Consider the following 24,519-nt stretch of genomic DNA (forward strand, 5'->3'; position numbering starts at 1 on the left):
TGTCTTTCCAAAGTAAATGAGATCTGTTCTGTGGCTTCCAGACCCATCTTCTGATACAACTGCCACTAGAAGTATTTAATTTTGCTTTCAGAAGCCCAGTTTCACAAGTAAAAGGCAATTTTAATTAAAATCAGACCCCCGCAATATCAGACAATATTTGTTTCTCCCTTTTCAGCATTTTTAACCTTCAAGTTATTAATGGGTAAGATGTCAATACTCTTAAAATTGCAAGATGGTAAAATTTCAGTTTGGTGCATGATTAGATTCTGTGGGCTCCAATCATGAAATAATGAGGCCAAATGTAATGGAGCAATAATGTATCTAATGCACGGGATTCCATGTTACAACCCTCAACACCAGTCAATCATTAATTCCTTTCCTTTGATTATTTTTTTGTTTAGCATCATTCATATTAAGTATTACTTTTCCAAAGGAAAAAATTTAAACAGTATCAACCCAAATATATTTTAACAGCCCTGACACAGCAATATTAAATCCACAACCTTTAAGAAGATGTATGACCTTCAAGAACAAGCCTCCCCAGTCCAGTCAGTAAAAATATTCCCCACAAACCTGTGTTAATGGCCATATAACAGTTTCTTGATCAGGCAGTAGAGTCCCACGCCAGCTTATCTTGATTAAGAAAGACATTGCAAGCTGTTGTAGCTGTAATTCCCTACATTGTTTCAATAACAATTTCTGTATAGTAGGAATCCCAAAAGAAACTCACTGGATAAATATACTAATAGCTATAAACCCAAATAATAGGTCCTCCTCCATCAGTATGATACTGGAGTAAGTGAACTTTAAAATCATAGATTAATTTTGGTTGGAAAAGGCTTCTAAGATCATCAGGTCCAACAAGTTACTGAAATGTCTGAAAACCAGTATTTTCATCAATTACATATTGTTGCTGCTAAGCTAAACATAAACATTTTAAAATCAAGTGATGTGGTAGGTGTAAAGATGACAAAATATTTCAGTCTTGAATTTGGCAGTCCAGAAGTATAATGAGAATATTATTAAATTGTGTCTGAGTAGAAATAAAGTAAGAGCAGTACAATCAGAATTTTATCTTGTTTTTAACATGGACAGTACTAGCAGTTTTGTTAGCAGAGCCACATGAAATAAATGGGGCCATCTGCAGGAATGAAAAAGTCCAAAATTTACAGGTGAACACGAACCCTTCTGATTTAAACACTGATAAAAGCATAAACAGAATAATTTCACAGGGTTCCATTCTGTCCTGCTACTGAGTTTTCATCATTTGTTTCATCTAAGCACCATTCTGAGATTTATCATTAAGATGTTAAAGGAAGCTGCTACAGAAATAAAGGACACTGAGTTACAGATTAAAAGCAGAAACACACAGGCAAATACTGAGTCAAAGAAGATGCATCTTCAGAATGTAAGCTGAGTTTGCCTTCTTTCAGTACTGAGTTTCTGACTTTAAGAGAAAAGAGCATAAAGGGCAGGTATGCATCTTTGAACTGCTTGTCCCTGAAAGACATTACAAATGTCTGAAAAATTAAGAAGGCAAATTAGCTGTATAACATTTTTATTTTACTATATTGACATTTTATCCACAAATACTTTATCTGAGTAAAAATAGAAAATAATTGTTTCATGGAAAATTACAAAAAAAGAAAAGCAAAACACAAAAGAAATTTGTAATAATTAGCAGAGTATAAGTGTCTTTATTTAAAGAGTAAAAAGTATGCAAAACCCTTTCTGTTTTACAAAAATTGGGAATATTCTATGTTTTCCTTCTGGCAGCAACAGAAAATCCTTTGACAATATATTCTACATCTTTTGTTTTACTGAAGACATCAAGTTAGTCACAGATTTCTCCCTCAACTACAGACAGTGTGATAATAATTTTATACCACTTGAAAGGTTCTTTCTTTACGAATTGGAACATGGTGGAAAAGCAGATGGAGCCACAACAAAGAACCCCAGGGACCATTACTCCTACTGAAAGGCTGCAGAGCAACAACAGGATGTAATCACAAAGGATGGGAGCAGAAGTTTCCCCCACTGGACTTACCATGTAACAAGAAGAGGCAGGGGGATGAAGTATTGACACTACTTTTCAATTTTGCTGTGTGTTTACCCACAGTCCAGTTTGATACAGAAAGCTGGTATTTTAAGCTTCTTTCCTTTTTATCCTGTATTTTAACTAAAAAGGCTTCTCAAGAACTCTGCTAACTAGAACTAGTGACTTGTACTGGACTTGTGTTTAGTCACGGAATGTTGTTACAAGCAGAGCTGCTGCCCTCAAACATCAGCTTCACATAATTCTTGGTAAAGCAAACCTGCATCTCCTGCACAAGACACCTCCAACACTTGACATCAACTCTAACAGCAAGAAAAGGGGTGATGTTGACCTTTCATGACAGATACATTTACATTTTTTGCTCAGGGCTTACAATTTTTTTAAAAAGCAAAATGATATCAGCATGCTCAGCAGATGGAGTGCTGTAAGAACTCAAGGATGAAAACAAAAGTAAGAGCTACCGAAAGAATCCAGCAAAAAACCTTTGATTTTACAATCATGTCGATGAAAAAAACACAAGTTAGAACTATATGCAAACCTTCTAGTCAAGCAAAAACTATCTGCAGATGAGCATCCACCTACAAAAAACCCTTGTCTTCAACACATCTTTAGGATACAAACAAGTTTTTGTATTCTCTGCCTTCTGCCTGCAAGTGTAACCATTTCTGCTTGGCTCAAGAGCAGCAAGCCAGTGCTCTCACTGCTCAGCACAAACACACTTTGTTCAGAATCTCATTGTTCAAGGACTTCAGATTTAAGGTTTAAGAATAGCTCGATCCCTAACAGAGTTAAAGGTCTTCCATTGTAATTATTAAGTGTAACCAGAGGGGGTTTAATTTATAAAAAGTTGGTGAACATCAATGCTGACATAGTAATTATGCTGTTTATTAGCAGGAAGAGGCAAAAGCAACCCCCAATTCATACCGTTCTCAGACATCAAAAGAAGCAGTCTAACAGCTGTCAGTGTGGAAACTCAAAAGCTGAAGCCAACTTTTTACTGCATGTGTAAGTTTGCAAGAAGCACCAAGTAGCTCAGAATTCAGGATATGTCCCAACTATTTCTGACTCATCATCCAGACTTCAAATTGCACCCAGCTCTGGAGCATGCATTTGGCTTAAGTAGCTTTAAAAATATCACTTGAAGTTCAAAGAGAATTTAATTTTAAATAAAAAGTACCTCTTTGTAGTTAATATACGTTAGACTGTACAATGATTGGGAAATTAAACCACAGTTCTCTGTAAAACTATTTTCAATTTGCTTTCTGTTCCTAACCAGGGACTACTGACTGTGATTAACTTAAGTCTTTGGATACTAAGGTTGACTACCATGCAGGTATAAGCACCTTGCAGAACACAGCATTAATACTCCCCACCAAAACAATCTACTCTTTGGGTGAGGGCTGTTTTTTCAAGTTTTTGAATTACCTGATGGGGAATGGCATGAGGGGAAGAAGTTCACCTTTGCTTTCTGAGAAATGGCCAATATCAAGTATGTATTCCAAAACAGGTATTTGCCCTCATATATTATGTGCATGCTACAATGAAATACTCATAATTGGCTTTTCACCTAAGCCATATCTAAACCTGGATCTTCTTTTTCAGCACTGATCTCCAGTTAAGTCTCAACTTAAGTTTCCTTTGCTTTTAAACACAGAAACTATTTTAAGAACTTGATGCTTTGTAACATTTAACATGTCTTTCAGCTCCACTTGATTAACAGAATAACGAATATATTGTAAACTTTGAAAGCATCAAATGCCATTTGGTAGTTCAGCAGAGAACAAAAGACTGGAAAAGGCTGCATTCACAGAACTGATCAGCCTGGGGACTACAGGGACTTAATTTTTGTTAAAAGTGTTGCAGAAATTACTTTGCACAGCTGTGGTCACGGGCTCCACCTCTCACTAGCTGCAGAAGTTGGGGTGATCCCTTAACTTACATTAAAATATATGCTGTTAAAAGATCCAAATTTATGCACGTCTGAGTTCTTTATAGAAATTCATGCTCTATATTGTACAATCAAGAAACAAAAGACGTTTCCAATTCTGATCAAGGTAAGAGCTTGATCCAACTGCTCTGGTTATAGAGGAAAGGCCTCAGGTTCCCACTTACAGGTCCCAGTGCTCAATTATCTTTCTCTGCTTGCAGGGATGCTGTAGCCAGTGCCACTGCTGTAACTGGCTGTGCAATGCCATGGAGCTGCATCTTGGCCAGCTTCTTCTGCTCGCACTCTGTGACCAAGCGGTTCAGCTCTGCCGCGCTGTACCCAATCAGAGTCTTCAGGTCACACACAAATTTGTACACAAACCTCTTGCCTTGCACCTTGCAGATCATGTCTCCATCATAGTAATACCTGCAAAATAGAAATCAGCAAGAGACTTTTAGCATCTGTAATTTTCATACGCATCCATTACTTACTTAGGGTCACCAGAGGCTAAAATATTACTCTTTTTCTCATGGAGATTCTCATAATTTCATATTCCAAGATACTGCTTATATGAGAAAAGGGAAGTGTTGAAAACTGTCTCTGCACCTTGGTATATTAAGGAGAAATAAAACACAGTAATTATTTTACAGGCTACTGGAAGCACCAGTTCAGAAATAAGTCCTAGAGCAGTTTAAGAACAGCTTGGCAGGGAAGATGTCTTATATATAGTGCTTTGCCTTAATAACAAAATACTGTCTTTCTCCTGATTATGGTCCTTTGCTTTTCTTTTCTGAAGAAAAAAATTAATGCCAGAAACAGGTTGAAAATTACCAAGCAGTTTGTATTGTATGAAAGCAGCTATTCTCTCCATACTGTCTTCAAAGATGGAAATAAAACTATAAAGGCATGGGTGGGATTTGTTGGTTTAGTTTTTTTTTTTGTTGTTTTCTTTGTTTTTTGTTGGGTTGGGGTTATTTTGTTATACAAGGCATACGCTGTCAAAACAACAGCAAATGAAAACACTTTGATGAATGTGAATTCTGTAATTCTGTGACTAAAATATAAATGTGAAACCTTTCTAATAGTAATTTATGCAAACTGGTGTTTAATATCCCACTGATAAGAACATTATTCCAAAGTTCTTCAGCTGCCTTTGGGATCTTCTGTGGAGCTTGTTGACGAAACCCAAAAACATCAGCATGGTTTACATAATTCTTATGTATCAGAAGGTTTTCACATATGTCTTCAGTACTCAGACTCACAGGTACACAGGTTGGAAACATGGGAATGGCATTGGAACAATACAGGCTGGGGAAGAGCTGTACTGGAAAGGTCCTGCTTTGGGCAGATTAGACCAGCAACTTCCTCCAGCCCTCCAACCCAAGAGAGTCTGTGATTCTATGAAAACAATTAACATTCTCATTAATATACAAATAATGCAAGACCAGACTAAAGATCCATCTAGAACAGGAATAGACTCCGAGACTGAAACAAGACTCCAAGAGACCTAAGGAAAAGCATGAGAGTAAGCATCTACCAATGCTCCTCCTCGCTTTTAGTGACCTGAGGCTCAAGAACTCTCGTAAGTTGCATCCTTCAAAACCTAATATTGTTCAAAATATTTGCTTTTCATTATTTTTTCCTCTAGTCTGTCAAACACAAAATAATTCTGGCACCCACAGTACTGTGCCTAAAGAAGTTCTAAGACAAACAAAAGGGTATAGTTTAGCTGTGTATCTCACGTCTGTCAAATGCGAATTAAACACTCCCTATAAAGGGTAAAGAAAGCCAGGATATGATACTTTACCATCATTTCTTACAGAGGTATTTTCAAATAGAAGTTGATATTTTTATGTAATGCTAGAGGAGTTTACTTCAAAAAAAAAAAAACCAATCAAGCAAACAACAAATATCCAAAAGTGAAAATGCTACTAAGTAAAACACAGACCTCAGTCAAAATGCAACTTCACTCATGCCAAAAGAATTTCTAAACCTGCCTGAATAATTTGCAGGATTAGGCAAAAAACATCTTTCTTGAAAACAAATCAAGAGAAATACATCTAACAATATCAGAATAAGAAATCAGAAGTTCACTCTCAATGACTTCAAAGAACGTGGATGAAATTTTCAAATTATTCCAGAGACTAAAATAATCAGGGAAAAGTAGTTTAAAATTCAGGTACTTGCACTTTTTCCCTTCCTCAAGTACCTCACCCAAAGTGAATCAATAATAAAAGTCCCTTTTATCAACGTCAAACTAAAAATCTCAATGAAATGAAGATACTGAAACACTTTCATTTCTTCAGATCACTGTGATGTTGGAATTGCAACTGTTGGAACACGGCTGTCAACTGTATTTTTCAATTTAAGATCCACACAATAAGAACAATGACATGAAACAATGAATATTTGAAATTAGAAAAGGTTTTTACATACAGAAAATTACTAACAATTAGAGAGAAGTATCTGCTTTGATCCATAACAAGAGCAAGGAGAACACGGACAGTAGAACATAAAAATAAGTTAATAGTTCACATATTTTCCTATCTTTCATCAATAATCAAAATTGTTTGGCATGCTATTAAAAGCATAAATATTGACGATAAATAAAAACCAGGTATATTTCTGGAAGCGAGTAACCCAAATTAATGATCTTGAAAAAAGAAAATCTATTTTCAAGAAGTTATTTTACTAGCTTCTTTAAAAATGAAAAAAAACCCAACAAAACAAATGCAAAAGCCCAAGGACCAGCTTCACAAGATTTGCCTTTACTAAAAAAGGCAAGTTTTGCATTATGTTAATTAGAAATGAGGTAGCCAAATGCAAGCCATTCATACCCCATGAGTTCCTTCATTTTCTTACCTCAAAGCCCGACTAAGCTTCTCGTAGTTCATTGTGGGCTTGTTCTTGCGCTGTCCCCATTTCTGTGCAACCAGCTCAGGTTGATTCAATTTAAACTCTCCTTCATCACCAACCCAAGAAATACAGTCCCGAGCATCTTTGTCTGTGAGAAGTTCTAACAAAAACTGCCACAGCTGGATCTGGCCGTTGTTCCCTGTTCAAACAGGAATAACAAATTTCACTTCAACTTGTCCTTTTCATGTTCCGCTCATGGCTAAAAACTTGCAACCAACATAATAAAGCAGACCAGCATAGACTATATGATGGAAGGCAAACTTTCACTTAATTAATCCCTTCTAATGATCCTTTCGCAAGTATTTTCCTGCAAAGTCATCAGTACCCATTTTTATTAAAAAAATTATCAATACAGGAAAAAGTTAATCAAGATTTCACATAAATCTTCCCCTAGTACTTTAAAAAACACAACTCCCCCAACATAATCATTTAGAAGCATATCTGTCTTTAAAACAGAACAGATTTATCAAGAGCTGCTAATTCCTCTTCACAGATACACACATATATGTGTAATAGCTGTTTTTTTTTAAAAAAAATTGGTCTCAAATTTTCAACATGAAATACAAGAAACACAAAAGAAACCCTCAAATTTCAGTTTATATCAATGTTGCATCTTTCACATCCAATCATTAAGATTTTTTTTCTAACTCAAGTACCCACAGTAGAATTCCTAAATTCTCAACGAGATAAAGAGAACAGACCTGATGACTACAGAGAGAAACACACAGTATTCCTCACTAAACAAAGATGCTGGCAAGAAAAAATAAAGAAATTAATAATCAAAGAGTATGTACAAATAACAGTAATTCCACAATTAAACTACAAATTTAGTGTGCAGTTTTCCAGGCATGCATTCATTCAACTTAAAAAGAAATATAAAACTTTATAAATTTTGAAGTCACCAGACTGGGGATAAACAGAGGAGGAGCACAATAGATTGTTCAAGTAGCAGCTAGGCCAGATTTTATGACCTAGAGTTTATTTTCTTCCCTTTTTAAGAACAGAAAGAAGTTAAAAGCTCAAATAAATGCTTTGCAGTGGTTTGAGAGGACAAATTACTAAGTGATGGGGAAATATATCCATTTTATTTGCTTCAGAATGGAAAAACTGCAGCATCATGTTGACATGGTGCCTGTGTGAGCTGACCAACCTGCCAGGGCTGCCTGTGCTTACACAGATTTTTGTACCTTTTTGGTCCTTTCACACCCCTTCCTTCACACAGACCCCTACAAACCTCAAATTTGGAGCTACAAAGACACATCTCACCCAACAGCAGTTCAAATGAATGGGTCAGTGTTCAGTGCATTAGCATGTAAAAATAGTGGAGGCAATACCTGTTCTGTTCCCAGGAGAACTCCTATCTTCCCCGGAGATCCTTGGAGCTCTCTGTACTTTAGCTGCTTTTGCACTGCTGTTTATCACTTTGATGGTGGTTGGGGTAGCAGGCTGTACAGATGCTGGTATAATCTGCACAGCTGTAGAGCAGAGAATGTTGCAGAACATCAACTATAAATTGCTCGCACAGAAATAGGCGTATTTTATTATTACCTGTATTATCATAACATCTAGAAGCTAGTTTTATCCTTTGCTAAAAAGGCAAATTGCATTAAGTCATAATGCTAAGTATAATTTAAAGACCTTTTTACCTCTTATATGAAAATTGCAGTTTTAGACTCATTGCAGAAGTGTCACATTACAGATAAAACACCAGTTTTAGTTTATCATCATGTGTATTACATGCTTCCACAAAAAGAACACAAACTCTCTCAAGCCCTTGTTTTATCTTCATGCTGTTCCCACATGATCTGCCCTAATGTCCTTTTCTCTAGTCACCTGAAAGCCTCCATACCTGACATTCAAACAGCAAATACCCTCTATTGCAATGGTGTAGGAGGATGCAGATGCCCCACATAAGCTGGCTTTAACTAGACACAACCACAGGATGTAATAAACAGTACGTCTATTTAACATATAAGATACTTATAAATCATCTGAAAATTGATTCATTTTAATAATTGATGACACTGCTTAGCTGAAAGAATGAGTTTCAAATAACTGGAAAGTTAGTTTAATGTATTATTTCTAATATTGGTTTCTAAGCAAGTCATCTCTTCCACAGAACCTTTCCGTTTTTGGAAGCACTTTTTATTTTAAATTAATATTTAAATAGATCCATTCATTAATGCAATATATAACCTTAAGCCCTGAAACAACTAAAAACCTCAAATATGTATCCTAGACAGCTTATTTCAAGGAAGCAAAAAATCTACCATCCACAATGTAAGTTATAAACTTCCATAACTCACGTCAAACACTACCTTTCAGCTAGTAAGAAAATATAGAGAAACTCAATGTCATGTTTTGAAGTTTAAAATATGTCCTCCTCCCTTTCCCTAGGGAAAATACTCTCTCAAGTGATTTTCTAAATGTTGTACTATCATAGTTCTGAACCACAGTACAGTGCTAAACCTGCACACAGTGAATTGTGTGAATTAATGCTGACAGAAGTACTTACGCTGATCAATTGTAACAGTTGCTATTTCTCCAGAGTGTTCTTGGCTAGCCAACACATCTACAAATTGGAAAAAAAAACCCAACAGGTTTATATTTAACCCACACATAATAAGTCACCTGAAGATCAAAAACTTTCTTATTTCATAGAGGAAAAATAAAAATTTGGCATCCATTTGCAAGAGATATGTACAGTTCATGGTCTTATAAGTGGAGACATTTAACATCTGCCACTCATTTTTAGAATGGTGTTCATGGCAAATTTCCACTAGCTCCATCCCCAAAAACCTTCTGCTATATTATGTAAATGAAGACACAATTAGTTATTAGTCTGGCAAGTTACCTCCAAGCATGGTATGTCTGAAATGCACATATATTTATTATGTTACTGTATTAGGCACATACAATGCATCACTTAGCAGCTGTGCTGTGTACCATCTAAGGATTTCACTTCCTGTGCTTAAAAATCTCCACTTCAATATGACACAGAAATGTATATTTAATAACTCAAAATCAGTATTTAATTATAGAACTAACAAATTCAGTGCATGCACAAACTTTGAAGCTTTATAAAAAACAAAGTTGGAATAATCATTCACTACCTTCTAACAGTTGTGAGGTTTGATAAAAGACAGGCAGTGTTTAGTATGCAGGCAATGTTTCATGGCAGCAGACATTCTCTTATCTTGTACTGATACCCTCCTTTTTACCATCAACATCAAGTAAAGGAAAAATGACTGCTCATAATTGGTTTCATAGTTCAAGAAAAAAGTCTAAATAAAAAACCAAACTGCCATACACTTTCGAAGAAGTTCCAGGTGGCTCCAGAGGATTTCTCCCCGTGGGACACGCTGGAAGAAATCTTCTTGGCTGAGGTTGCAGAGGTCCCGCCCAGGAATGCTGAGTGCATTGAGGTCGATGTCAGTCATGCTGAACTCCTTCATCACCCACACCACCCAGTGGAGCACCTGGTCTGTCGACCACTGAACTGGGTCTGGAAAAGATGGATGAAACTGCAAATCACCTCATCATACACTGCAAGGTTATTAAATAATAACTTCCATAAGAGTAAAAGCACAACATCAAGAAGCAGAGTTACTGAGACCAAATCTACCTGGAAAGTTGGTGACTGCACTTAAAATGGTGATGGAATGGTGTGGGTTGGTGGGGTGATGGAAAGGGTGAAAGAACAATTTTCTTTAGAGAAAGTTTTTACATCAGATCAATGCCTGACATATCTCAAACACACAAAAAAAGAATTTTCTTCTTCCAGTGGTCTTCAGCTTCAAGAAAAGAGTACCCCCTCTCACAGAACGACACTCTCCTTCAAAGATGTTGATCAGTTTGTGATTATGACAAAATACTACATTCTAAACTCATTCACATAATCTCAGTTTCTGCTGACAAAAACCACCACTGGGTATGTCTGGGATGGATTAAATTTCTTCCCAGAAGCCCCTATTGTTTTGTACTTTAGGCTGGTGACAAAACCACTATTAATAACACTGAGATGTTTTGTCCACTGCTGAGCAGCACTTGCAGAGGCCATGAAGGTGTGGCTTAGCCCAACACAGAGAATTAAACCACAAAACTAGCAAGAGAATTTTGAAGAGAACAATGGGCTTGAGTTGGCTGTAACCCATGTTCTCCTTCCTGGCCATTAGGAACACTTAACCTTGTGATGGTGAATATATTATAGACACCTGTACCAGGAATCCTGTTGGGATAGGGATTGGGATTGTGCAGTGTTCTGAAACTGCTGTATTCATTCAAGTATATCTTACCTCTGTGCTGGGTTTTAATGTACCTTGTATCACTCTGCTAAACCAGAATTCCCACGTAATATCAATGACTCTCAAGTTAATCTGATATTCAATATTACACCCTCCACACATGGAATATCTAGAAGAACAGACTATCTTGTCAGGCTCTTGGACTCCAATGCAAGGACTTCTCTGTTTCTCATTCAGCCACCCCAGTGAGTAGACAGGAAACTGAGGAGGGACAGCTGACCTCAACTGACAAAGGCATATTCCACACTACAGTGAATACTGGGCAATAAAACTGAGGACCAGTTTTTTTTCAAGTATCCCTTGTAGTGTGTTTGCAGGGTTCCCAGACGAAGGAAGGAAATGATGAATCTGACTCCATGTCCTTAGAAGGCTAATTTATTATTTTATGATCTATGTTATATTAAAGAATACTAAACTAAACTATACTAAAGAATACAGAAAGGATACAGACAGAAGGCTAAAAGATACTAATGAAACTCGTGACTCTCCCTCCAGAATCCAACACAGCTTGACCTTGACTGGCCATTAAGTCAAAACAATTCACATGAATCCGTTGAAACAATCACCTGTTGGATAAACAATTTCCCACCACATTCCGAAGCAGCAAAACACAGGAGAAGCAAATGAGATAATATTGTTTTCTTTTTTCTCTGATGCTTCTCATCTTCCCAGGAGATAAATCCTGGGTGAAGGGATTTTTCCAGAAAATATGACTACCACACCCTTGCATGGAGCCTATCTGAGCATTGGCCTACTGAAGGTGAGTGATTGCTTCTGCATGACCTTTTTAGCCAGACCATCAAGTTTTGGGATGTTAACATTGTATACAGACTATTAAAATATGCTAACATGTAAGAACAAGAAACTAAAGTAGGGACATCTACTTTTCACTGGAGCAGAGTGATTACGTATTTTTAAATTCTGATATCCCAAGCAGATGTCACCTTGACAATTTTTTATTTTAAGATTTAAAACAAATAAAATTAAGCATTTAGAAAAATTAATAAAATTAAGATTTAGAGAAAGCAAAGTATCCTAAGTCTATCAACACTTATCTAGGAGCTACAATTTAATTCTGGTTAACAAGGAACAGCCACATGGTATAATTTTTCACTAATGCTACCTAAAACAGAGTAATGTAATCCTGTGGCAAAAGACACGCAAGAAGGCTGATCTACCAATCAGCAGCAGCGAGCTTCCATCAAAAAGCTGCTAATTTGCTCTCATTGAGAGAACACAATCTGCATGGAAACAAAAATCATTACTTTCTCTAACCACTTCTGTGGTTTCCAAGCTTTCTGCTGCTCTGCTTTCGGCATTTATTTCTCAAAACAATTAATATTTTCCTTCCTTCTTACGTACCAAATATTTGGATTCTAATAGCAGAAATACTGGTAACAGAAAAATATTTATACTCTAATAAAATCTACCCAAAACATAACATAAAACAACATTTTAAAGACTTGCTAAATGCTAGTTTTCTATTTGCAGCAAACCAAAGAAGCCTGTAAGAGTGAAAACAATGAACCCTACCTTTCTGGATGATTGTTTATTGACTAGCCTTGACTCTTACCATCAACACATCCTGTCTTCTGAAAAGATTCAATAAATAATTTTGGATTATAATGTAGAACTTAGGGGTACCTTATTTCAGCCCAAGTCCTTATAACGTCTACTCACAAAACATTTAAAATGTTATTCTTTTTAGAAGTCTAATTTATCCCATTTTTTTGATATCAAGAGAACACTATTTTTTATAATCTATGGATCTCTGTCATAATGAACTAATATGAATTTCCTGAAAAATCTGCACTTCTATGGCCCAAAAATCATTGAACTTTTGAAGCCACAGTTGTGGTTATAGGGTTTTCTTAAAGCATCAACATTATTAAAGTTTATTAAAAATATTATTCAACATAACAACTTTGGTTTAAGTAATTTTATTCTAATATTAATGTGACAGCATGATGAAAAGTATTAGTCTGTTTCTGATAATCCCTCACTTTTTTTTCAAACATTACACATCAAATCCCTGATTATCAACAGACATGAGGAAAACTATTTCTGAAGTGCTTGCCAATGAGAAAACTAAAAAAGCCATGAAAAAGCCTTTTCTTTAGTTATTTATCAAAAATATGCTCAAAATATTGGCAAGCTGCATGTCCTGCAAAGACAAAGACTTGACTGGAATTCTTAAATCCTTCCAAACTTCCCCCTAGCCAAATATATTCCAGTTTTACAGGTCTGCTCATGTAGAACAGCTTCCTGATATGTCTTGACAGTACATTTCTGCCAGTCATAAGAAGCAATTCAGCTGGATCATCTCCCAAACATGATATAGGTCTACATCCCACAGCTTCAGTTCAATCTTAAACAGACATTCAGAGACGTTCTTTAAGCTAACATTAAAAGAGCAACCTGCTAAGTAACATTAACTCAAAAAAAATTATGATAACCTAGAAGAATATTTATTTTCAGTTCTGAATCATCTTCCTCCAGTATGAAGAAGTCCAGCACAGCTTCTCATACAAAATCTAATTTAACAGAATATTCAGCATCCTCCAAACCATGAACAATTTGTTTCAGCAAATATACAGGCAATGCCCCAATACTGAGTCTGTTCAATTCCACATGCACTTGAAGAACTTTATCACTAACACATGCATTTTTAAGGAGAGCAGGAAGACAACTGCTTTCTAAAAACTGCATTGACAAGGTAAGTTTGGCACAAAAGCACTCATTTAATGAAACTATTATGAGCATTCATTTTACTTTTCCTTGGTTTTTAGATTAGGTATTAGGAAAAAAATCTTCCCTGTGAGAGGGGTGAGGCCCTGGCACAGTGCCTAGAGAAGCTGTGGCTGCCCCATTCCTGGATGTGGTCAAGGCTAAGCTAGACGGTGCCTGGAGCAACCTCATCTAGTGGAAGCTGGTCCTTGCCAATGGCAGGGGATTGGAACCAGATGGTCTTTAAGGTCCCTTCCAAGCCAAACCATTCCATGATTCTAGAAGTCCCTTGTGCAGATTATTTGCACTGTACTAACCCATACCACAGGTTTCCTCCCCTGAGGTCCTTGAGCCCAGCCCCCAGCTGAGTGCACCCATAGCTGTGCACTATTACCGTAAGGTATCCCAAGGCGCTCCTGCTCCTTCCGGTAGCCTTCCAGTGCTGCAGCCCATCGCGTCACCTGCTCAGACGTTTCATCTGAAATTGTTGCAATATGTTTTGTTCCATCCAAGGTTATCACTTGAGCCTCCTCAACAAGGTGAGCTTCAGCCTCTGCATGATGAGCATCCGGATCAATCACAACCTCCACGGTCTCTACAGGCTTCACGATTTCCAGGATGTTCAACTTGGGCTCCATCCCTAAGCATGGAAACACAACAAAACTTAAAAGATAGTAATGCAAATATGACAAAAACATTGTTTTAAAGCTTTCTGATTAGTAGGGTTACCAAACTCAGGAAAGAAGGAGGACACAGGAGTGTCATCAAATTTCTGTGTGTCCTAAATTAAAATTACATACTCTATTATAGAGCATGTACTTTGGTAAGGTGAATAACAAAGCTGTTCCTCCTTCTTCCCCCAGCTTCCTGTCTTATTTAAGTGATCTATTTCACAGATCTTGAACAGAATGGTCAGCATGTGAGCATAAAGTATTTTGGTCTGTAAGAAATACACCATATAAAAAACCTCAAAACAAATAGAAAAAGCAACCTCCAAAAGGACCCAGAACAAGTATCCACAGCTGAGTATATGAGCCATGTCAAATCATGGGGTATTGTTTTAAAGATGAGCTGTTCAAAGGCAAAAGTTCTTATTATCTATCTCTAAAGTCATCCTCTTCTCTGGGAACAGAGGTCTTCTCCTGGGGGTATAGGACCATTCTTCTCTCCTCTGTTCAAACTTCTCATAGGATCACAGCTACTTTAACATCTGCTTACTTCAGCATGGAAGCCTTTGCTCGATATCAAATTGCACCCTTCATCTCCCCATGATTTTCATGTGTTACAGGGAAACAGAGTCTTTTCTCCACAGCTTTACAAAAGTATTTCATCTCCAAGACCAAGGCATCTCCTCATCCTCCCATCTGGGACTTGACTTCTTCTTTGCTGACCTTGGTGTCTTCATGTCGCTCCTTTACATGCTTGCATCTTGTTCCTTTGTCTCACTCAAGGGAGGATTGGAAGCACTGAAAGAGTTAACAGGGCCTGCAGATGGTCATTCAGTGCCAGAGGTGGGAACTGAGGCTGGGCTGTGTCAGGATCGGCTGCATGGCTGGTCTTTGGTTTTCTCTGATTCAATTCCAGCTGCAGGGCCACTCTGCCCAAGCTGCAGGGCTGCCCCTGGTCTCAGCCACTTGATCTCATGCGGTGGCCGCGCTGTGGGGAGAGGACCTGGTGGCAAGATGTTAACAGCCATGGCCCTGCTTCAGCCAGGGCTCTGCAGCCTTCCCTGCCTTCCTGCCTGGCAGCTGCAGGGGCCCAGCCCGGGCAGGAAGGGGCTCAGTGAGCCCCCCGGAGAGGGGCCTGGCCCACGGCACAGTCTGCCTGGCCCGGCCTACGGCACTCCCTGCCCTGCCTCTTTGCAGACCAGAAGAGAAAGAGGAAGTTCCTGAACTTCTTTCCTCTTCAACATGTGTTTTTCACAGAGGCACGTCCAGCTTTCCAGTGGCTGGAAGCTTTGTATCACTTCTCTAAATATCTCCCATGCAAAACCATGACAAACATGAAGATGATAGTAAAGATATTCATCATTCACAGCCTTCTGAAAATGGAACTCTGAGCACTGAATACCAGAAGTTACTGGGCATGAATTAAAGAGCAGTTATTCCAGTTCTCTGAAGGCTATTTCCATTCTATTTTATAAGTAGAAAGGTAGTATACTTCCCATTACCTATGGGGAACTAAGGACTCAGCCTAGCACTAGTCACCTGACACTCAGCATTAAATGCAAATTGTGTCTTACTGAATTATTAATACAAATATAAAGAAGTTATTAATACAAATATTATTAATACAAAGGAGAAAAGTTATCTTCTGTTTCATCTACAATGAAGCCAAAAGTAAACAAAAAGTGCACCCCAATGTTGCTCATTAGCTTTGCTGATGTAACTCAAAACAGATAACTAATCTACTCCTGTATGAACTTGTCTCTGTTTAAAAATACAGAAATAAACACCTGTAGCTGCTCCCACAGCCCAGTATGTACATTGTCTATAAAGAGTAGTGGCTGTCTGGCTGTCCTTCCATTCAAGACATATGGAGGGGGCAAAGCAGAAAGCTAGGTTAAAAAGTAAAAAAATGAAGCTGCTAGTTCCTGAGTATTTGACAAGGGGAAATCCTGTCACATCAGATAATACAAATAAAAACTACACTTTAACGAATCCGTATCCAACTGGTTAATGCTCCTCTTACACAATGGCTTATTCTGACTTCTCATCCAAAGAAAACAGACAATAGACAGTGATCATGGACCTTGATAAGGATTTTCAGTTAGCTACATTTACTTTCAAAACGTAATTGTTCCTAAAGCACACAAGCTTGCTCACCTCACAGGGATGAAACTGACACCTACCTACACAAAAATCTTTTTCCTGCATCGATATTTGGTCTGATATGAATAACTACTCAACCTTGAGGAAAACCTCATACTGTAACCTGATACTACTTGACTGAAAGTTGTTTGGGTTCTGGATTTGTTTTTAATTTTGTTACTTACAAAAATGATATGAAATTCCTTTTAAAAACATTTCAAATACCATTAGTGCATGACATTTATTTTAATTTTACTTCTTAGAACTACAGTACACAACGAAAAAGACATTCTGAAACTCTGTGACCATTCATTGATTTTCTCAATTTTACAGCTAGGAATAGGAGATTAGGTTTGCTCACAAGTATTTGTGTAGACAAATGTAACTGCTTACCTTGCCTAGATATTACTTGTACACTGAGTTGCACTGTTCCATCTGTTTTCACTCCTTGATCAAAAAGGCTTCGATCTGGGTCCAGCTTGATGAAAGCATTAAAAATTAAAAAAATTAAAATATTAGTCTCATAGATACAAGAAACTAACTTTCCTTTAAATTTTAGAAACATTGGGTGCCTGCAGCAAATCTTCTGAATAAGCATGCAAATATTTTTAGTACTGTCTAGACATAGTACATAACAGAAAAAAATTGATTGTATTTGAAACTTGCCACTCTGTTCTGTTTAAGATATTTTTGCCTACAGGAACATTTTTTGACCTAAAAGAAGTAATGCAATAGGAGGAGGTACCTTCACTACCTGAAAATTATCTACAGTTCCTTCTCTGAGTTTTTAGCACCATCATCAAAATTCTTATCTTTATAACAATATTTGCCTGTTATTTCTGGAAAAGCCACAGATATCTGACTGTAACTTCAAATAAAACACAAACCAGTTACACTGTCCAACATGTGCCAATGCCTGTAAAAATGGGAGAGAATTTCTTGAGTAATGCTTTGCTACCTCTATACCTCAATAACACAGAAACCTTCTCATTTAGATCAAAAACAAGATTAGAATTAAGGAAGTTCTGGCAGCAACAAATGATGTGGGCTACCTCAAGAGAAAGTAGTATGGTCATTGCCCTCATTCTTCTTGCACTTGCAAGGTGGTTTCTTAACCTCACACCAGGAACTCCAAGAATATTTTTATTGTATTCACACGGAATTAGTGTGCATATATTAAAAGGTCTGATGATAATGAACCTGACATGAAATTAAACTCTTAACTGTAGTTAATATTCCACATGAAGCATGAATTCCACAGGCAATGGAAAAAAGGGAAAAAGTATGTAAAACACTTCTCTATTACAAAGTTAAATCTTTCATAACCTTTCAATTTACCTGGATATCTTGCAGACAAATCTCGTGTGCATCCAAGGAACACTGCAGTCTGGGTTCCAGCAACTTCTTAAGGTTTCCAATGGGTTCACTGATGTCAATAGCCTGACTAACAAATTCTGCGGTGGTGTAGCTTTGCTCGACAATGCTTAAATACCAAATTAATACAATAAATCATTACTTGCATGTTAATAGAGTAATATAGGAAACCTTAATAAAATTTGGAAGTAAACTAGATAAAAAGTAATACTGACTCTCAAATGTTAATATACTTAATAATACTTAATAGTACTTGCATATAGAGTAAACTAATTTTATTTGGTTTGCCTGGACTGTATTTAAAATATATTCAAGTTAAAAGCAAGCACAGAAACACAGACAGGGAAAGCAGAAGGAAAAAAATGCTCATACATAGCAACTTTCCATGTCTTTTCACCCGTCAGTACAAGAATAATAAGCTTAGCACATAAAAGGGACAGCCAGAAGGAAGTACAGCAGCATGGAACCTTGAAGGAACTATGAGCCACATGACATGGTTGTCCTGCACAACAGTGACAGTATTGGCACAAGCATTTGGAAATGTCATTGTTATGGGACACGTTACAACAATGACCTTCCACACTCTCTTCATATACACAGAAGAAAACCAGAATCTACATAGACAGTCTGTAAAGTCTGTTTAAGTGGTAAAAATACACAAGGAACTTAGAACAGTAAGAAACTAGTAAGTGGCTTTGAATCAGTTCTCCAGAATAGGTTCTTAAAGTGTAGTCAACCTAACCAGCCGCAGTTCTTTCTGCCTGTTGGAGACTGAAATGCTATGGTACATGCCTTAAACATCTTTATGAAGGAGTTTTGCCTATTATAGCAAAAATGGCTAACAAGAACTGCACCCTGAATGGGCCTCCTCACTTGAGGCCCTCAACTGCAAGTTAAGAGAGATAAGCTAAAGTGACCTAGGTCTGGGCTGGCGAAAAGAATACATTCACAAGAGTGCGGTAAATTATACTCACTTTTAAAAATTTTAAAAGGTTTATTAAAACCTTGTAAAAAATACAACAGAAGACTGAATAGAGAAAATAGTGCAGCGCCAGGAGCAAAGGATTCTTCCTACCACATGCTCATCTACACAATGGATGTTTCACCTTTTAACCCTTTAGCCCGTCCCAAAGGTTTGTCCATTGATTCCTTTTTCACTTTCCAGTGGTGGAGTTCACTTGTCTACATCTTGATTGGAAGTCAGGTGCTGCCATAATAACAAGCTGGCCCTCCCAAATGTCCTGACTACTCAGGTCACCCCGTGATAACAATGCAAGGGGGAGGTAAAACGTAACTATAAAACTTCTCTTAACGTACACTTAACATCTGCCTTTTAATTGTGAGAGTCAACCATCTAATTACTTATTTATCACAAGAGGATTAAGCCCAGCACCTTTGGGGCAGAAGCCACAGCCCCAGGTTTTTCTGCTGCCAGGCTCCCACAGATCCCTACACCAAAGCAGGGAAGGAGGAGAGGGTTTGGGCACAGCCTCTGGCTGGATGCAGTGAACACCCATCCTCCACCAGGCAGACTGGCCCAGCTCTGGGATCTTCCACCCCTGGAAGGCCACATCTGTGTGAGGGACAACCATGTCAGGGACAGCTGAGGGGGTGTCATGGCTCAACAAAGGCCCCCCAAAGGGGTCCCCACACCCTGCACTGCACGTGGTGCAACAGATCTGCAATCTTGCAAGGGACAGTGCCAAACCCGCCGGGAGGTACCCGTGTGTTCCCACCTGCCAAAATGTTTATTAATCCATTGGATTATACGCTTTTCAGCAGGGACCCTCACTGGTAAGAAGACCAGAGGGAGGGAAGCACTGAGACGTCACTGGGGACCTTGGAAGGGCTGATATGCTTCTACTTAATCTGTCGCTCTCCGTGACCCTGACTATTTTTCTTTTTTTTTCTTTCTCTTTACCTCTTTTAGTATTAAATAAAATATATCATATTTTTTTTGTATCAACATCTAACCTAATTTGGTTTTAATCAAGTTTTGGGTTATATATCATACCTTTCTGTGTTTGATCTGTTTTAGTCACAGAGAATTAGTTTTCTTTACTCTTCTGTGCTTAGACTGGATTGCAGCACTATCCTACACATTAACTGATGCTCTGAGCTTCCAAACACAGTAGTGAAAATTAGAAGGGAAGCATTTGAAACTAAAAATCCAAGTTGAAGTAATTAAAACAGAGAGTATCCTATTTCAGTATGTATGGTTTCAATGGCCCTAACAAGAGTATAGTTGATAGCAAGCATTGTTTCTGCTCTGTTTAAAACAAATCATCCTGTACAAATCCTGTATAACAGTAAAGCAAAGGACTGGAGATATAGAAAGTCCATCTCAATTACAAAAGGATCCACTGAAGCTGAAAGGTTTGCAGCACACACACAGACATACACTACTATAGACATGAAAATAGGAAAAGTAAAGTACTTATAGCATAGCAAGAGATAACCAAAACAGTTTGGGATTTGGATAATTAAAGTTGAGGAACATGACAGCACTACAGTGATTTCCTATAGTGGCTACATCTCAACTTCTGGAAAACTGCCATTTAATTAGACAGGAAACAAACAAAAACAAATTAGTCAATTAATTGCTGCCTAAGGATCCCAGAAAGCAAAGACAGTACATTACATACCTTTCTTCAGTGCATTCCTGTTTCTCAGTTCCATCAATCTCAATTTCTATCAGCTCCTCTGCCTCTCTCTTAGTCATGGCTGCAATGTCTTAAGACCAGAGCTATGAACAGAAAATAATTTTTTGTGTAAGTCACAGACCAACAAGACTAGACAATATTTTGTGTCCTATCACACATTTTTTAAAATCAAATACCAGAATAGCCTTTTAAAGCCAAAAAACAAATCCAAAAGTGAATACATGTTTCACAAAATATATTACTATACCTGTTCTCAAATAAATGTTCTAGAAGCAAACATGGCACTATTAAGACATCTGCACAGAGCACAAAGCCTGATTCTGTTGGAGGCACCCAAATTTATAGATTTTTTTTGTTGTTGCTACAGGCCACCTACAGCAAAGCACATCTGAAAATCCAAACTACCTTCCTAGCATGGCTGAAAGATGCTTATAAATTTAAGCAGCATTTTACATGAAATGCTGCAGGAGGCAGTTAGGGAGAAGATGCATGATTTCTTCATAGGCAAATAAAGTCAACCACAAAGTGTTTGTTGACTATCTCATCTTTCCACCCATGCCTCCCACAGGTGAACAGTTGATGAAATGAGCACAACGAATGTATCTTGTGAAGTCCCAAACTAAAGCAGGATCTTAGTAATGAAATGAAGAGCTATTCTGTGATGACATTCTCACTGACACTGCAGATTTTCATGCCCTGTAGAACACTGGAATCTGTTGGGAATATAAGTGGGAAACAAAGAATTACAGCACTTGGTCTGTAAAAACATAGTTAGTCTGGTATTGCTGTTTTTCACTAACCAGCACATATACCATAACTATGAAATATATATGACAAAAACAGGCCAAATTATATTAACAGTTTACAATAAATAACATAATGAATTCATAGCAAAAGAAGTAGGAATTAGAAGTACAGAGGAAGAAAAAAAAAACACTGGAGAAAAAGTAAAACATTACTACTATTTAAATATTCAAAACTGAAGAGGTCACCAAGATTTCCATCCTGGAACCATCCTTTCCCAGGTACTAGTTTATCACAAACCCAACTGTTAGCAAGAGTATCTTCTAAAGACAAGATAATGAGGATATGCATTAATCTTTAAAACTTCTCAGAAGCCATAGTACCAACTATGTTTTACAGCTGCTACGTAAACTGTCTAAAGAAATTCAAACTACTCATCATCTCCTTCAAAAACTATTTTGAAAGATCAGCTGTCAAGAAATGAATGGTTCCATGTGGTTCATTCTGTAAGAAACTACCAAGGTTAGGAAGTAAAAAACCACCTTACCAACATCTCACCACTAGAAGCAAACCCAGAACCTCTTTGCTGGCTGGGTGAAAATCTCCAAAGGGCCAATGTAGTGTCCACTGAACAGGGCCCCAGGAATCCAATTCCTGTATCACTTCATCTTGTGTATTATTTTCAGGATAAATGGGACAGACTGGAATACAGCTTCTGAAGAATGCAGACAGGCTTAAGTATCACCCCCTTGATAGACTTCTGGCACAAATTATTCAATACAGTTAAATGCAGAGTGATGGAGAGTAAGAAAATATTACTGCCCACAGCAGCAGTACAGAATTAGTTAAGGCATTTAGAAGTCCCTGTGGATTGGACTCCAAAATAGTAACTGTTCCCTCCCTCTTCAAAGGCAGTTCATGGCTGAATCTCTCAGGCTTTGCTATATTTCCAGATCCCTGGAGGGGCAGGAAAGAGGAACCCAGGCACAAAAAGCAGGTGCACAAAGAGCAGGTACACAAAGAGGAAGAAAGATGGTTCCGCTGAGCACAGATACAAAGAAGGGAGATGGGTATAAAGAATAACAGCATAATGTAAACACATAAACTCATTAAAGTTCATAGAAGCCTAAAGGGGAAAATTACTCAGTCTTCCCTATACCAGCATAAAGAAATTTCCTACAATATAAACATTTCACATGAGGTCAAGCAGTTTGTTCCTGCAGGATGATGCAGTTTGAAAGTGAATACAGGTTCAGATGGGACTGAACTGCCTGCCCCTTCCCTGAAGGCTACTGAGAGACAAGACGGCTCAAGGAGCCTGGCTTGCCTGGAGGGTTCATGTGGCAGGAAAACTTCAACAGCAGCATTTGTCCAAAGGAACATAAAACCTGTGGTTGATTCCTGGAAAATTCAGCCCACCGATTTCTGCTTGTTTGTACTTTTTCCTTCAACCTAACAAGCCCTTAGACATACCTATCAGCCAAGAAGAAAGCCGACCTCCACTAACATACAAGAAGGCATCTGCCAACAGAGCCTTTTTCCCATGTGACAGCCCAGTGCTATTCCAGTATCTTTTACAGTAAGGAGAGTAGTCCCCCTGCTCTAAGATCTACCTTTTCTCTAGAACACAAGGAGTTAAGCAAAGAATGAGCCCACTGTGAAATGGGCACAAACTCTATGAGTAGAATTGTTTGCTATTCCACCAGGTAATCGTGAGATGGGGTCCCCAGTTCTGAAGCTCCTACACATAATCAGCTGACACTGAAGCCCAGTCACTGGCGTTATCTGTGCCCCAGAGAAGCTCTGGTGTGGGCAGCACATGGTTCCTACCTATCCATATTATAGATACCAACACAAAGCAGGTCACAAAGCAGACAGCCTGTCCTTTACAGATCAGCTTTTACAACTCATGAGCCAGTTCAGTTTTATGATGGAGACAGAGGAGCACTGAATAGGGCAGGGGAAAATCACACCAGATTTGATGTGTTTAACTTTCCTATCAACAGCCTGAAGTGAAAAAATAAAGCCCAACTGGGAGCTGTGGCTGTGCACCACGTACCTGGCCAAACATTAGGAAGCAAACTATACAAGATCATGGGATCAATTAGCTTGGAAAGGACCTTCAAAATCATCATTACTGAACACCATGTCAACTAGACCATGCCACTAAGTGCCCCATCCAGTCTTTTAACACCTCCAGGGATGGTGATTCCAACGCCTCCCTGGGCTGCCTGTTCCAATGTCTAATCACCCCTTCAGTGAAGAAATTCCTCTTACTGTCCAACCTAAGCCTCCCCTGGCACAGCTTAAGACTCTTTATTTATTACTGGTGTGCTGAGGAGCAGAGCCCGACCCCCACCTGGCTGCAGTCTCCTCTCTGGGAATTGTGCAAAGACAGAGGATCCTTCCCGGGCCTCCTTTTCCCCGAGGTGAGTCCCCCCAGCTCCTCCTCCCCAGCCCTGCCCTCCAGACCCTCTCCCAACTCCGTGCCTTTCTCTCGACCCCCCCCGCTGCCCCTCTAATGTCCTTCTCGGCGCAGAACTGCACACACCACTCGAGGGGCCCCTCACCGCTGCAAGGGGAGAGCCCCGAGACGCCACACATCCAGTCACGCTTCCAGCCAAGGTTTTTACGAGCGGGGATGAGTTTCCCCGCGCCGGGGAGGCCTCCCGAGCCCCGCGGCGGGAGCACTCCCATTCCCGACCCCACGAGCCCTGCCCCGCCGCCGCCGCCTGCCCGCGGGCCCCGCTTCCCGCGGCGCCTCCATGGCGTTGTTTGAACCCGAAACGGAAATGGGGCCGCGGAGCCGCCGGGAGAGAAACGGAAACAAAACACGGGCCGGGCCGGGCCGCGCTCACCCGCCGCCGCCGCCACCGTCCGTCCGTCCGCTCGCCCGCCGCGCCGACACGTTCCGCCGTCCGTCCGCGCCCGGGGTCTCGCCCAGCTCCGGGTCAGGACCGGCTGCGGGAGCGGGTCCGGGAGCGGGCTGCGCCGGAGT

The 24,519-nt window shown here is 38.9% G+C and overlaps 1 protein-coding gene across 2 annotated transcripts; it reads right to left on the reverse strand.

The window, feature by feature from the left end:
• Positions 1-1,541: 1,541 nt before the first annotated feature.
• Positions 1,542-24,518, reverse strand: GABPA (GA binding protein transcription factor subunit alpha). 2 transcript variants are annotated; one of them, XM_064410856.1, is made up of 10 exons: positions 24,380-24,518; positions 20,760-20,860; positions 18,079-18,223; positions 17,134-17,218; positions 14,325-14,570; positions 10,210-10,404; positions 9,415-9,471; positions 8,234-8,374; positions 6,846-7,038; positions 1,542-4,409 (listed from the first exon to the last, which is right to left on the reverse strand). In XM_064410856.1, the coding sequence occupies exons 2-10, from the start codon at positions 20,834-20,836 to the stop codon at positions 4,181-4,183; spliced, it is 1,368 nt and encodes a 455-aa protein (XP_064266926.1). In that variant the 5' UTR covers positions 20,837-20,860; positions 24,380-24,518; the 3' UTR covers positions 1,542-4,180. The 2 variants fall into 2 exon arrangements, with proteins under 2 accessions (XP_064266926.1, XP_064266925.1); XM_064410855.1 differs by lacking the exon at positions 24,380-24,518 and adding an exon at positions 24,092-24,276.
• Position 24,519: the final 1 nt, after the last annotated feature.

Source organism: Passer domesticus, chromosome 2 (genome assembly GCF_036417665.1).
Source record: "Passer domesticus isolate bPasDom1 chromosome 2, bPasDom1.hap1, whole genome shotgun sequence".
Taxonomy (NCBI): domain Eukaryota; kingdom Metazoa; phylum Chordata; class Aves; order Passeriformes; family Passeridae; genus Passer; species Passer domesticus.